Source organism: Talpa occidentalis, unplaced genomic scaffold, assembly GCF_014898055.3.
Source record: "Talpa occidentalis isolate TD23 unplaced genomic scaffold, MPIMG_talOcc4v2.1 talOcc4.3, whole genome shotgun sequence".
NCBI classification, from domain to species: domain Eukaryota; kingdom Metazoa; phylum Chordata; class Mammalia; order Eulipotyphla; family Talpidae; genus Talpa; species Talpa occidentalis.
The window spans coordinates 101,292,648-101,307,897 of record NW_023603184.1 but is presented as its reverse complement, the minus strand read 5'-3'; the positions used below and the strand labels follow the sequence as shown (position 1 = coordinate 101,307,897).

At 38.9% G+C, this 15,250-nt stretch overlaps 1 protein-coding gene across 1 annotated transcript in view; it reads right to left on the bottom strand.

Annotated features, from left to right (window-relative positions):
- MYO3B (myosin IIIB) overlaps positions 1–15,250 on the bottom strand; it is a 165,548-nt gene that overhangs the window by 109,935 nt on the left and 40,363 nt on the right. The window contains exons 6-11 of the mRNA XM_054699457.1: positions 13,978–14,061; positions 12,984–13,186; positions 10,039–10,137; positions 9,597–9,711; positions 2,450–2,576; positions 648–858 (exon numbers count right to left, since the gene is read on the bottom strand). Coding sequence (XP_054555432.1) covers positions 648–858; positions 2,450–2,576; positions 9,597–9,711; positions 10,039–10,137; positions 12,984–13,186; positions 13,978–14,061 — 839 coding nt within the window. The remainder of the gene's footprint in view (positions 1–647; positions 859–2,449; positions 2,577–9,596; positions 9,712–10,038; positions 10,138–12,983; positions 13,187–13,977; positions 14,062–15,250) is intronic.

Below are 15,250 nucleotides of genomic sequence, written 5' to 3'. Positions count from 1 at the left end.
TCAACAGTGTTTTCATCTTCCTTGCTTTTAAAGCTGTAGAATCTTTTAAAAACTTACTCAAAAGCACCACATATTGATTAAAGAAACTTCTGTGTTTGAAGGGGCTGCTGCTGCTATTCACTAATTCTTCCACCTATCGGCAAAGCTTAATTGGAAGAATACTCCTTAGGACATGATGTCAATTCTTCCACAAAATAGCGACCACTAATGTTTTGGGGGGAAAGATGGTAGTGGTGGTGGTGGTGGTAGTAATCGTTGTTGTTGTAGTTACAGCAGCAGCAGTAGCAATTTAAGTACTGTGCTTTATACTTTATATGAAATGCCTCAGTTGATTCTAAAAACAACATTATCACAAAGACTTTATTATGCTTATTTTATAGGTAAGAAATCTGTGATTTAGGACATTTAGCTGATTAAGCTGTAGAGATTGTCCAGCTCCCAGCCAATCTCTTAAAATACAGCAGATCATGCACCTCTTGAGTGTCATCTCAGCTCTTCTGCATCCCATTCTCCTTTTAAAGGAGAAGGCCTGAGAGTTTTGTTAAAGAAAACCCAAGAGAGGACCAGCTGCTTCCTCTCACAAACTCTAAGAGACACAGGAGTTGGTGACAGTTTCCCCAAGGCCTCTATTCCCCAGGAGAACTTGCCAAATGTTTTTGTCTGGTTGCAGGAGTGTATTGATGCGATTTACAATCCAGCTGAAGAGCCTCCCATATAGAGCCTTGGACATGGCATCTCTGACATCAGCAGCCCTGTCAATGGTGTTAGCTCGGATGATGGTCTCACCCCGGGTGACCACACAGTGGGAGGTCAGGGCTTCCTGAAGCTCTTCAGGGCTGATGCACAGAACAGATGCAGCTGGAATATAGGGTAAAGATGACACCAGATAATGCAGTCATCTATCCACTTATTCGGCCAACACGTATTCAACATTTGCTACGTGCCAGGTACTATTCAAGATAATTCAAACTCAAAGATAAACAAGTCAGGTCTCTAGCCCCAAGATGCATCCAGGCTGATGTACTATCTCTCAAACTGTCTGAAGCTCTTCACAGGTATTTAGTAAACAACAAGTGGGAAGAAGAGGTCTTTGGTCAAATAAGTGGGAGGAATAGCTATGGACTATAGACTCTCAGAGGGTACAAAGCACATTAGCATATTAAAGTAAAAATTCTGTAGTGTACCCAAAAATAGATGACTAGATCAAGAAGATGTGTATATATATATATATATATATATATATATATATATATACACACAATGGAATATTATTCAGCAATCAAAGGGGATAAGCTCATGCCATTCACAGCAACGTGGATGGAGCTAGAAGGAATTATGCTCAGTGAAATAAGCAAGAAGGAAAAAGAAAATTATCAGATGATTTCTTTTTTTTTTTTTTATAGAGGCATGTTTTTTATTTATTTATTTGTTTGTTTGTTTGTTTATACAAGCACTGGGTACAGTCAGAAGCGCAGGAGGGTGAGAGAATTCACCAGAGCCAGAGCGGGGAGCAGAGCAGGCAGAAGGACTGAAGTACACTGCTAAGGGGAGCAGCGGGCGGCAGGAGAGGTCTGCGCGCCATGTGGGACCCTCCTCCAGCGGCCGGAGAGCAGCCGGGGATCGAACCGGCGCCGCAGAGGCCGCGGGCAGCTTCGCAACCCAGCGCTCAACCGCTGCGCCACCGGGGAGGCCCAGATCATTTCACTTATAGCAGGAATGTGGAGGAACCAAATAAGACATCGGTGTAAAAAATAATAACAGTGCAAAGCACAACAAAGCAAAAATAGACAATTGTGGATCAAAGACATACTGCAAAGGGGGAGGAGGGAGAGGGATCAGAGAGAGGGAGGGAGGAGCACAGGGAATTGAGGTGATGGTGCACGGGTACATTGGAAAGGGAGGTTCCATGGGGACTGCACCTGCGGGGATGGGGGGAAGCAAATGTTGTTTGAAAATGAACAATGATATAAAAAAATTAAAAAATTAATAATTTTTTTTTAAGTTTCTGTAGTATAACACAAAAGGGACTTTTTTTTTGCAAACTCAGGATTTCATTTCTTTTGTCACTGTGAATACCTGCAGGATATTAAAAACAGATTCATACTTTCTCCCCTTTTTGATTCAGTGGATTAAGAATGGGGTCTATCCTCTTGCTTTTTTTGTTTTGTTTTTAATTTGTAGAAGGTTTTCAAAAGTAACCAGTGTTGAGAATTATTGCCCAGAATTACTACCTACCATGGAATACTTTTCTGCAGAACACCTATTTACAGTTTAGGGAAAGTGACTGATTATCTATAAGACATCTTTTGAGGAACACTGGCTAATGAAAACACTCAGCATCTGTAGAACGACCAGCAATAGTCACACTATCTTCTATCAAATTGAAAAACAATAAAAGTGAAAGAAACATGTACTTTGGCAACACAGTGCATAGGCATCAAATAGTTACCATTTTTCAAAGCTTCAGCATTGGGCACTTCACTTATATCAGTTTGATGCTGAGAGGAAATAGCTGCAAACTCAATGTTTCCAATATTCAAAATCCCAGCCAAAATTCTGTACACTGAGTGGACCTCCTGAAAAAGACACCAAAAAGCACTTTTGAAGGTCTTTGTCAGTCAGACCAATGAACCACTAGCACCATGGCAGAAACTGTGAGTTGAACACGAAAATCCATTCTCCCCTTTTCCTGGCACAAAAATAAATTTCTTAGCCCCACTTGCAGTTAAGGGTGACCATATAACTAAATTTTTAACGAAGGCCTCCCTGGTGATGCAAGGGGTTAAGCACAGTACTGTGAAGCTATCTGCAGCCTCTGCAGCATGAGTTCGATCCCCGACCAGGGAGCTACCCACATGGTGCAGCAGACCTCTCCTGTCTTGCCTGCTGCTCCCCTCAGCAGTGTATTTCAGTCAATCTGCCTATTCTGTTCCCCACTCTGTCTCTGGTGAATCCTCTCACACCTCCCCCAACCCGGCACCTCTGGCCTGTACCCCAGTTCTTGTATGCATAAATAAATAAATCTTTAAAAATAATAAATTCTTTTTAAAATTTTTTTTAATTAATTTTTTTTTGTGTGTGGGACCGTTGCCGGTGGCTGGGGAACGAACCGGCGCTGCAAAGGTTACGGGCAGCCTTGCAGCCCAGCGCTCAACCGCTGCACCACCAGGGAAGGCCCAAAAAAATAATAAATTCTTAACGATGAAGCAAGTAGAATGATATGGGCCACTTCTAGGCCTAGCCTTATGGAAGCCAGCATGCCCTCTCTATTCCTTCTTTCCCATTATTGCTGGCTGGAATTGCCAGCAACCCAGACTGAACCATGCCATTGATTAGGTTGCTATGACCAAATGAAAATATAGAACAAAGTTGTTCTGCAAGCTGCACTCCTTACCTTGGAAAGCTAATATGTAAGAGAACTGATCTTCTTCATTCTTGAAGTCACTTTTAATCTTTTACCTTAACTAATATCAACTCCCAAATTCAAAGCAAGAAAGGAAATATTTTCCCTTTACTTTTCTTAAACTTTTCCTTTGGTAGGACATCCCTTGGAAGCTCACTAGAACATTTTGAAGTTAAAGGAATGAAATATATATATATATTATATATATATACACTTTATATATATATGACTTCATTCATATATATATATATATATATATATATGAATGAGGTCAGAAAATATTTTGAAAGACTTACAGACTGTGATATTACAGTAAAGTAAGAAATATATATATATTTGGTTCTCATCCTGGTTCTGGCACAAGAGCTTTTAGTGATCTTGTAATTTCCTGAATGATAAGGGTGATTCATCATATGCTATAATGAATGTTATGATGAATCTTATTTGCTCATCACAAGACCCTTTAAATTATACCTGAGTTTGTGCTAATGGGATAACTCTTACTGGATGGGGACTGGTTCTAGAGGAACCAATCTTATGATTAGAGAATTAGAATTTTTAGCTCACCCTACTCTGAAGAGAGAGGAGAGGGGCTAAAGGTTGATGTAATCAAAAAATGTGTAATGATTTAACCAACCATGTCTATGTAATGGAACAAAAAAAAAAACAAAACCCAAATTGATGAGGTCTGAATGACTTGCAAGTTGGTGAACACGATGAAGGTGATGAGATGAGGGTGTGCCTAAAGAGGGCACAGAAGCTCTACATTTCCTCTGCCTCCTGCCAATATGTGCCCTCTGGCTCTCTTCCATTTGGCTATTTCTGAGTTTTTGTGTTTTTTTTTTTTAAGATTTATTTATTGAAGCATGCAAGAACTGGGGTGTAGACCAAAGGTGCAGGAGGTGAGAAGATTCACCAGACAGTGGGGAACAGAACAGGCAGATCCACTGAAATACACTGCTGAGGGGAGCAGCGAGGAAGACAGGAGAGGTCTCCTGTGCCATGTGGGTCACCTCTCTGGCTGCTGATAGCTTGATAGTGCTGTGTCTTTAACCCCCTGCACCACCAGGGAGGCCCTATTCCTAAGTTTTATCCTTTATAAGAAATCAGTAATAGTAAGTAAACTGTGTTTCCAGAGCTCTGATAGTTGTTCTAGCACATTACTGAAAAGGAGGAGGGGATCTTGGGAACCCCCAGTTTCTAGCTGGTTGGTCAGAAGTGTCAGAGGCCCAAGAATTTCGGTTGGCATCTGGGGAGTAGTCTTGGGGACTACGCCCCTAACCTGAGTGATCTGTCATTAATTTCAGGTAAAGTCTGACTTCATTAGAATTGTAGGAGAATTGGTTAGTATGGAAAACCACATTTTTTATGTCAGAAGTGCTATGAGTAAAGACAATTCAGAATATCTTAGTCCTGTTTTCATACTGAAATTGAATGTGTTAGTCACATTAGTGACTTTTTTTTTTAAAGTATAGTTGACCCATGAACAACACAGGTTTGAAATGCATGAGCCCACTTAAATGCAGATTTCTTTCTCTCTTGAATTCCACATTTAAGGTTCATCCAACTGACACTGGGAGTTGAATTTCCAGGTGTGTAAAACCCGTGGATACAGAGGCCAACCAGAAGTTATCTCATATTTTCAACTACTGGGTGTTGGAGACCCTAGTCCTGCAATATTCAAGATCAACCACACATTTATTTGTTTAAATACCTACATTTCCTCTAAGTAAGACAATAAAATATATAACCGGGAAATTTCTCATCAGATGCTTTTAGACAGAAAAAAGCACTTCCACAAAAAATATTCAGGTCAGAAACTTGATATAGTACTATACATAGCAGCACACTAATAGGAATTGTCATTAAGCTGTTGATAAAGCATTCCCTCCAAAATGAGCCTTTTTGTAAACATTAGTCAGTAAAGCCAAAAAAACTGAACACAGACTGTAATAGTGACATCTGGTGGATACATGGTAATGCTACAAAGACAAATGAGGATTTTAAACCAGTCATTTACTACATACAGATATTGTTCTTCAAACTTCTAAAACAAAGGGAAGATGTCATGCTTCTGACGTCAAGAATCATTGTTTTATCACACGACTTAAGAGTGGTTAAGGACACCTACCAAATGGGCTAGTCTGGATTTAACATGACAGGACCTCATTACCCTGATTAATATAGTGTGAGGCTTGCAGAATGCAGTGACTTTGCACAGAGGTAGATCCCAGAGGATAAAACAGACTAGACAGCAGTGAGCACTGTTATTTCTATATCTAGTTACCTCAAAAGTAACAAGCACACCCCATAATGACAGCATAAACCATGAAATCTCCCAAAATAAGGCCTCAGGGATTCACCATCGGAGTGATTATCCCCAAAGGAAATGGTCATTCTCACCCCATTGCTTCTTTGACAATAAATATCCTCTTCAGTACAACATTTAGACATTCCCTCTTTTAAGGAGGAAAACTACATATGACCTTCACTAAAAATTCAGAGTCAAATAGTGTGAATCACTGAAGTTAATAGCAAGTTGGGCCTTCCTCCTAAGCTCAGAGGGGAACTTGAGAAGGGATCCAATGGTCACCTCATTGTGGAGGTATTCCTCTGAGAGTGCTCCCCTATACCACATTTATGGTTTATTCTTCTTGACTCCTTTAGTTCCCCCTTTGGGTTAACTAGTGTTTCTTTTCTGATTTAGGATCCTATAACACCCATATACAGTTACTGTAGAATTCAATCAGAAGTACATCCATCTGTGGGGTTATGCCTCTCCTCCCCAATACTTCCTCATCAAATGCCCATTCTTTTCTCCCCCAGAGCCATCTTCCTCACCCTCCTCATGCTATGGGCCAGCTTTGGCTATGGTGCCTTCCCTGGCAGCCCTGCCTTTCCTACAGGATATTGCTATGCTGCTCTATCTGTTCATTTCTCACCAGTTTCCAACTTTCTGTATGATAAAATGAAACAACCTCACTCAGGACAGGCAATCAATTCAAGAAGACTAACAACTCCCCCAGCAGGGCTTTCCAATTCATTGTTGATGGGTATGCATTTGGTTTCACCACCAATCAGCAGAAGCAGGGAAGAAAGAGCATTTTTCCATCAAAGTCCCATGCGGAATGTATGGTCTTGGCTTTTCTCTCTTTCTCAGAAGAAACATCTTTCACTGATGGAGGTATTCTCTCAGTAAAATTGAAGTGAAGAGGAAATTTGAGAACGTTGGTTTTTTCTGTTAGGCTGGGGCTGATTTAAGGAAATATCCCCTGGCCTGGTTCACAGGCATCTTCTGGTAGTTGTTCTGGTTCCTCCCTAGAATTTACTTGCCCTCCCAGTATCTCTTTACCTTGTTTCTATTTATGTTTCTAATTTTTTTCCCCAGCTTTGCCCTCAGTCCTGCAGTAGGCACAGCTGAAGGACTTTTTCCCTGGCTCTGTTCCAATGCCTTTACTCAGTTCCCTTCTCGGAGGCTAATAGCATTTGTACCTTAAAAGCTACTGGTTGGTATAAAAAAAAACTTTTGTATGTCAATCATGTATCAATAAAGGAGTTTTTGAAAAGCCAGTAGTAAGTCCTATTGTATTGTCAGTAAGACACTGGAAATCCTAAAGAATCCCAATTTACATTTGAATAGAGAACCCTTCCGTCTCTTTAGCTGTATTCTCCCAAGTCATAATCTTTATGATAAAATGAAACAAAAAATTTGCCCTAATTTCACATCCTTCTCCTTAATCTTTTAAGTCAAGTCATCTGTAATAAATGTCCAGTCTTGAGTATTTACAATGTCTTACTGACATAAAACAGAGGTTACCATTTTTTTAAACTACTTTATTGATATGAGTGACATACAAATTTTTTTGATAATCTGCCAAAAAATTTTCATGTCATATTAAATATATCTAAAGTGTATCTTATTTAATAATATAATTCATATAACAGAAAGACAAGCATAATAGTAAAGAAAAATAGTATGGTTTGACTCCAAAAATAGGAGCTAACAGCCCTAATTTCACAACAGGATTTTAGGTATAATCCCTCCCAATGCCCCAACCTCTGTACAGGAAATCCTGCCAGAGGAAGACTCCTTCCACCAGGAAAGTTTCTTTATAAGCTCAGGTTCAAGTGTTCTTTCAGGTGCTTTGGGCTAGTGTCCCGGAATTAAAATTCACGCACCTGAGTTCATATTAAAGTTTGCTTAAAGGGTTTGGGAAAAACTCAAGGGGTTCCTGCAGGGAATTAATGATATTATAAGAAAAGATGGGGACCATAATTTTGATTGAACTGACGAGTTCATTTAAGCTCTGTCTAGAAAAGTCCCTCAGAAAATGCTGTTACATTAGCTATTTGGTATTTGCTGCCTAACTTCATTCAATTACATCTGAACTCGGTCAAAGTATTTGAATTTAAAAACATAAAGTGAATAAATTCAGCAAAATAGGTGGTCTATAGAGATGCAGACAAAGAATTTAGGATCCGAGGAATGGAATACAGTCTATTTTATTGCAAAGGTTGCTAACTGACATAAGTCAGTTTATTTCCTGTGTGAATTAAACTTCACTGTGGGGCACAGTGAAGATACACACACATATAATTACATTCTGGTTATTCATTTAACATTCTAGATCAGGCACAAATTAAGAATGTTTATCACCTTTTACATTTTTCTTCTCATATTTATTCATTTCTATTGCATTTTTCCCCCATATGGGTTAGCAGTGGTTTACTTCAAGGGTATACACGTAGCATCCTTAATTTCTTTTGTCTTAGATTTTGTTATTTTAAAACAGCATCATTTTTGTTATTTGCAGTACATTTCTATTATTAGAAGATTTTTAGAAATATTTATATTTTTATTAGAAATATTTCTATTATTTCTATCATACACTTCCTTTGAGAGACAGGAACAATCTCTTCATAGTGTTCTACGACAATTGTTGTAGATATTTATCGAAAGCAAAATACTATAACCCTATGGTCTACTCTGTTGTCCCTTACCCTTTTGAGGAAGTATGCCTCTGAACACTTTAGCATGACCTAGGTGACTTTAAATGGCCTTCTCCACTCTTCTGGTGATGCGTCTTTGATAACAACCAGTTCTATAAATTAATAACCGCAAAGGTCTTTTAACAATGCTGGAACCTGTTTAATTGCTCTCCTCTAGGAGCCAAGGGAAATATATTCCTATTTTTATCCGACCTTTGGGATTTTCCACTGTCAGTTTAAAGTCTGTGGGAGGCTGACAGAGAAAATAAACAGCTGGCTAGAAAGAAGAAAGGTATTATTATGACTAAAGTCAACCATGCTAGGGAGGGAAGGGCTAGCCAAACTCACTTGTTTACAGGAACAACGTTTTATCTAGAGTAGCTATCCCCGGGTAACTGGAGTCCCTTGTAAGCTAATCCCTTAAGATTTAACACTCAAATCTACCTCCTAATCATTCACCTCCTTTGTTGAAAAAGCAAAAGAATCCGTATATTTTGCAAAATTGATGGCACTAAGCCCAGTAACTATGATATAAATGTATCACAGAATAATATTTGAGCCTAGGGTTATAAATATTTTCTGTCACCCTGGCATATATTTAATAGAGACAGCCTGTATCTAGTATGATAAGAGAAGTACAGTACTTAGAGCAATAGTTAATAATGTGCAACTGTGTACCATGGAGAAGGAAGTGACTACAAGAAAGTTACAACAGTTTAATTTTTCTTGGTACACAAGTTGCTACTTGCATAAATAAAATTTCTGTGGCTTAGGTAACTTACATGTTCCCATACTCCTATTACATAATTCACATCAATGTCTGGAGCAATAACAACTCAGAAAAGGTAGTATTGTTTTGGCATTTGTTATCACAGCTATACTGAATTAATGGCAATGATAACAATTTATAGGCACATGTACTTATAACAGTGCTTCTTTACTGTTCACCTGATCATCTTGTTAAAATGCAGATTCTGATTCAGCTATTCTTGGACAGACCTAAAAATCTGCATTTCTAACAAGCTCTGGGTGATGATAATGTTTCTGGTCCACGGGTGACACTGAGTAGCAAGACCTAGTAAGGTGACTAGCAGGGTGTCTGAAAAGCAAGTTCCCTGCCTCTAATTAGAATATTCAAGTCTTCACTCATTTGCATTCAAGAATTTAAACACTTGAACTTATTTCTCTCTTGACAATGACTTACCTTGTCAGTGAACCCTATAATCCTGAAGCAATGATGAATTGAGTCAAATTGTCTTCTGTAAGACTCCTTGGAAGTTATGTCATGCATCACTCTCCCAGTTTCATCAGCTATGTACCTGAACAGAACAGGACAAAACAGAATGAGCACTGACTTGGCAAAGGTCAATCCAAATATTAGGTTCCTTCTTTGCCAGGGTATTTCCTTTATAGTCCAGTGCTGTGGTGGAAGAATGGTGCACATGGCTGAGTAAAATGGCTACAATTGAAGTTTTAAACTTTCTAGAAAATACAAAATATCAGATGTAATTACTGTCATCTCATTCTGGATATTTCTGCTAAGGCTGAGTTTCCAATGAGGAAAACAGCTCCATCTATTTCAAAGTTTTATCACTTGATAGTTGCATGTTCATTAAAAATTAATAATTAACCCCCCTGACACTTACCTAGGAGGCTTTTCCTTGGGAAGTCTGTACTCAGAAAGTTTCTTTTGGTGATAAAGACCAGCATAAATATAGTAAAATATATGAAAATTTTTCTCTCCCCTAAAAAAAAAAAATGGGGGAGAGGGGAGATTATTAATAACATATTCTAGACTTTCCTTTTCCAAGTAATTTATATTATTTCCTTTCCTTGCAAAAAATTATTCTGTACTGAATTTACATTTCCAGGCAATTAAATATGCTATATCCCAATTACAATATAGTAATAGCATTAATCTAGTAATTTTCACAATGCCACATTTTTATTTATTTTTTAAGAATTTATTTATTTTTGCATAGAACTGGGGTATAGGCCAGAGGTGTGGGGGGATGAGAGGATTCACCAGTGACAAGAATGGGGAACTGAGCAGGCGGATTTACTGAAATACCCTGCTAAGGGGGGCAGCTGACAAGACAGGAGTGGTCTGCTGCACCATATGTGGATTAGTTCCCTGATCAGGGGTAGTACTCAGGCAGTAAAGATGATAACACTGAGATTTAACCCCTAGTTCACCAAGGAGGCCCACATTTTTAAACAAACTTATCTTTACTATAAGTAGAAGATGGGTTTAGAGAATGAAACATTTATAGGTAATATTTCAGGTTACTCATTTTGAGAACTTTCGATTCCAGGCAAAGGCCTATGCATCTTTGCCATATATCTTTTGTTTGGAGCCCATGTTGCTTCAGACAGCGATATCCAGCTTAGACATCAGCCACACCTGCTACTTTACTGGAGTCCAGATAAGAATCTACCACCCTGCACTTTGTCAAAGACACTGGTAGGTCCTTGCAATTTAATACTTATTTGCCCAAACTGGTCATATGACTGCATCCAGCCACTCGGTACCAAGAAGGAGAATTTCACTATATGCCCAGAAGAGGGCAAACCCAAAAGGTTAGATAAACAACCCGTAAAGGTCCCACCTTCTCCTCAACCAATGTCTTCAGTCTATTTAACTTCATCAGTGCTATCATATTGAATAAATTTAATAAGAACTGTAAGTGATGGATTCAGATTTCTAAATTCAGTATAATCACATATAATCTCAGTTAATTCTCATAACAATCCCATAAGATTGACTTTATTATGCCCTTTTTTTGCATATGAAGTAAGGTACAAGGATATTAATAATAAGTGAAATACACCTTAAGTGACACAGCTGTGACTGGAACCCTCCTCACATTATCTTTCTATATGACTTCATCACATTTTAACACAGAAAACTAATTTGCATTCTGTCAGAGGTAGCTCTCTAAACTTTAAAATCACTCCAGTTTAAGGAGAAAGAAGTAAGGAATCTCAAAAAAAAAATTAATCAAGATTATCTCTTCCTGGACAGGGTCCTGTGTCCTTCTCCTTTTTTATCTTTAAAGCACTTTACATTGCTTCCTGGCACTTACCACACTTGTTCTACAATAAAGTTTATTTACCGTTGATCCTTGAACAGCACAGATTTGAACTGCAAGGGTCCACTTAAATTTAAGCTTGTTTTTTCTTTTCTATCCATGTGTTGCACATTCACAAATTCAACCAATCCAAAATTCCAGTTTACTGAATCTGTGGATGCAGTATCCAGTTTCAAAACCCCTGGATATCGAGGGCTGATTATAAGGGACTTAAACATCTGTAGATTTTGGAATCCACAGTGGGATGGGTGTGTGTCCTGAAAAAAAATCTCCAGTAATGCTAGGTTAAATTTTTGAGGAGTCAAAAGTTATATGCAGATTTTTGACTGGGTAGTTGGTGCATCTAACTCCTGAACTGTTCAAAGGTTAACTGCATTTGTTGAATGCTTTCTCCCTTCATCCAGTCTACCATCCACACTAAGCTGCATGAACACTTATTGCAACTTTATCTATTTTGTTTATTCTTGTAACCCTAGCAGGGAAAACAACACAAACATACAGTAAGATTAAATAATTACTGAATAATGCCTGAATGGGGCCATGCTCCTGAGGAAGTATGGTCCTGCAAGAAATGATGATGATGATGATGATGATGATGATGACAATAATGATAAGAAGTAGCAGCAGCAGCAGCTAAAAAAGCCCTCTAATAATGTAACAGGAAATTTTAAAAGTAATTTTATATAAATGAACTCATTTATCTTCACAGATACCCATGAGGCAGGCTCTAATAGCACCACCATTTCACAAATGAGGCATAGAGAGGTTAAATGAGACACCGAGGTCACAGACCCAGCATTTTAATCCAGAATAATACATACTATTGATCACTATTACTACACTGCACTTTTTTTTTAAAGATTTATTTATTTATACATATAAGAATTGGGGTACAGGCCAGAGCTGCTGGGGGTGACAGGACTCACCGGAGACAGAGTAGGGAACAGAACAGACAGACCGACTGATATACACTGCCGAGGGGAGCAGCGGGCGAGACAGGAGAGGTCTGCTTTGCCATGTGGGTTTCTCACTGACCAGCCAGGGATGGAGCTTGTGCTGTAGAGGCTGCGGATTACTTCATAGTGCTGTGCTTAACCCCTTGCGCCACCAGGGAGGCCCTATATAACACTTCTTAACACATTTTTATTCCCACTCTGTCTAATAGAAAAAATTGTTTGTGGAATATTCTCAATTTTTTTAAATAGGTAAGTTCAAATTTAATGATCATCTAAAGTACACCATTTTGTTAAATTCTAGCAACTCAAAGTGAAATAGAAAACCTGTCCCAGTGTATGCCTGCCTCTGCCCTTTGTATTCTGCCTATAGGCAATTTTTAAGTTAGAGACTACAATTTATCCTTTGCTTTAAAATTTTCTTTCTCTTGGGCAGGCTGGGGTGCCAGGAAAGCAAAGAATAGGGGTGAAAAGGAAGACATTAAAATTCTCAAAATATCCTAGTCTATATTGAAGAGCAGAAATAGAGTGAAAAAGTGCACTTACGCTGCTTGTTTTATCACCCTGGATTTTTCAAGGAGATATTCAGAGATTCTTGCCCCCATCACAGCTCCAGTGGGTGTAAACTTCATTTCCAGATATTTTCCAAAACGACTCGAATTGTCATTGATGGCAGTGCAAGCATTTCCAAAGGCTTCTACCAGGGAGTTGACTTGCAGAATTTTCTCTCTCAGAGTCTGATTATTGGCCTGTGCCAAACAAAGAACAGTTAGGAACCTCCAGAAGCAGAGTTGTCAAGTACCCCTCCCTGCCCACAAAATTCATTCTATCTTTTTGGGAAGAACTCCATTTAGGAAAGTTAGTATCAATCATCAGCCCTTTTTTCTCAGACGAGCAACTCCCCAGGTGCACAGTCACCAGATGAGGCTGGAATTTGTTATGTCTAGTCACAATTAACTTAGAATCTTTGACAGATAAAATACCAAGAGTTGAGAAAAATTTTAAATCAAGCAATCCCATGCCTTTTCTCAATCATTCATTACAATAACTCATCTGTAAAAAACATTCATTAACTTCTTTCTTAGTCTCATAATACAATAGTACTAAGTATAACTCCACACTGTTTTTTAAGTCATTATTTCAATGTCCATTTCACCAGCCTAAAAATTTCCATTTCCCTCAACTTCTGCTCAAAGATTTCCATTTCCAATCCTTTAATCACCTTAGTGGCTCCCTGATCCTGCTTCTAGTGTTTAACCACTTTTACTATTTAATGGCTAAATGTTTCTATTACATTGAAAACATGAAAAATTAATTGCCAATAATCTAGTAAATTCGTGCTGGCATTATTTTCCTCACTACATGAAAGAACGATAGCATGCTGACATCTTAAGAGGCCTAGCTATCAAGAGGCAAACATAATAAAGATGGAATGTTTTTATGTAACCCCTAATAAAAACCAGCATTGCCATCATTTACAAAATATGCAGCTACTCTGCAGGGACTTTTACTCACAATACAAAAAGCAGGTAGACAATACCTTTCCCAGGAAAGTCAGATGCTGAACTATCAGGTGGGCACTTTCTGTCTTCCCAGAGCCACTTTCTCCACTGATGACAATGCACTGACACAGAAAACAGTGTGAGTGAAGAATTCATAATGCAGTAAACACCCTGTGTGTTCAGCCATGGTTTCCACATAACCTTTATCATCATACACTTCACATTTTCACTGAGCAATATATCTTAGGAATCTTTCCATTACAAAAGATGGAGAGTTTCTTTAGCTTGTGGTTCCATTCCACACATGTATGACAGTCTATTTAACTAGTACAATAGTGATAGATATTTGAGTTCTTTTCTTATGCTTTTACAAATAATAGTGCAGTGTATAATCCTATACATAGGTTGCTATATTTAACAAGTTCAGTTGTAGAATGAATTCCTAGAAAAAGGGTTATTGCATTAAAAGGTAAACCCATTTATAAATCTAATAGACAGTACCAACAACTGTACCATTATATGAAAGTGCCTGTTCTCCAACAGCCTTAGTAATAGGATATGTTGGATTTTTTTTTTAATTTTTTGAATATATATATCCTGGCCGGCCGGGGAGAATCCCACATGGTGCAGCAGACCTCTCATGTCTCACCTGCTGCTCCCCTTGTTAGGGGGAAAAGGCAGTCCCAAAGCAAATTCCATACAGGCTTTGTGGACTCCACCCCCACCCCAGCAAAGACACTGGGAACTCCAAATCCCATCACCACCAAAGGGAAGGTGGCTGGGACCTGAGGGTGGGGTTAAGCAGCCAGGTGGATACAAAAGGCAGACACGTGGGCTTTGGGGGCTCTCTCTCCATTTTGGGGCCCTCGGCCAGCTCGCGGCGTCCGTCTAGCTCTGAGAGTGACTTTTTTCCAGGTCGTCGGATCTGAGTTGTACGCATTATTTCTTTTTCTCTTGTTGCGTGTGTCCATAAGTCCCTTTAAAGCCTTTTATTAACCCACAGCCAGGAACCCGTTTTGCTCTGCAGTGAGTCAATCTTTAAAGCCTGTTGTGTTCCCACTCCTCCCGCAACTCTGACCTGTACCCCAGCTCTTGTATACATAAATAAATAAATCTTTAAAAAAAATTTTTGAACATTTAAATTCAGGTAGCTTTTAAGTTGGTGAACACATGCGGGTGGTGGAAGAGGCCCAGACGCAGAGAAGACAGGGACTCTATGTGCCACCCCCCATATCACACCTTGTCCCACACATCACTTCCATTTGATGGTTCCTGAGTTGTGTCCTTTATACTGAACTGGGAAATGTAAGT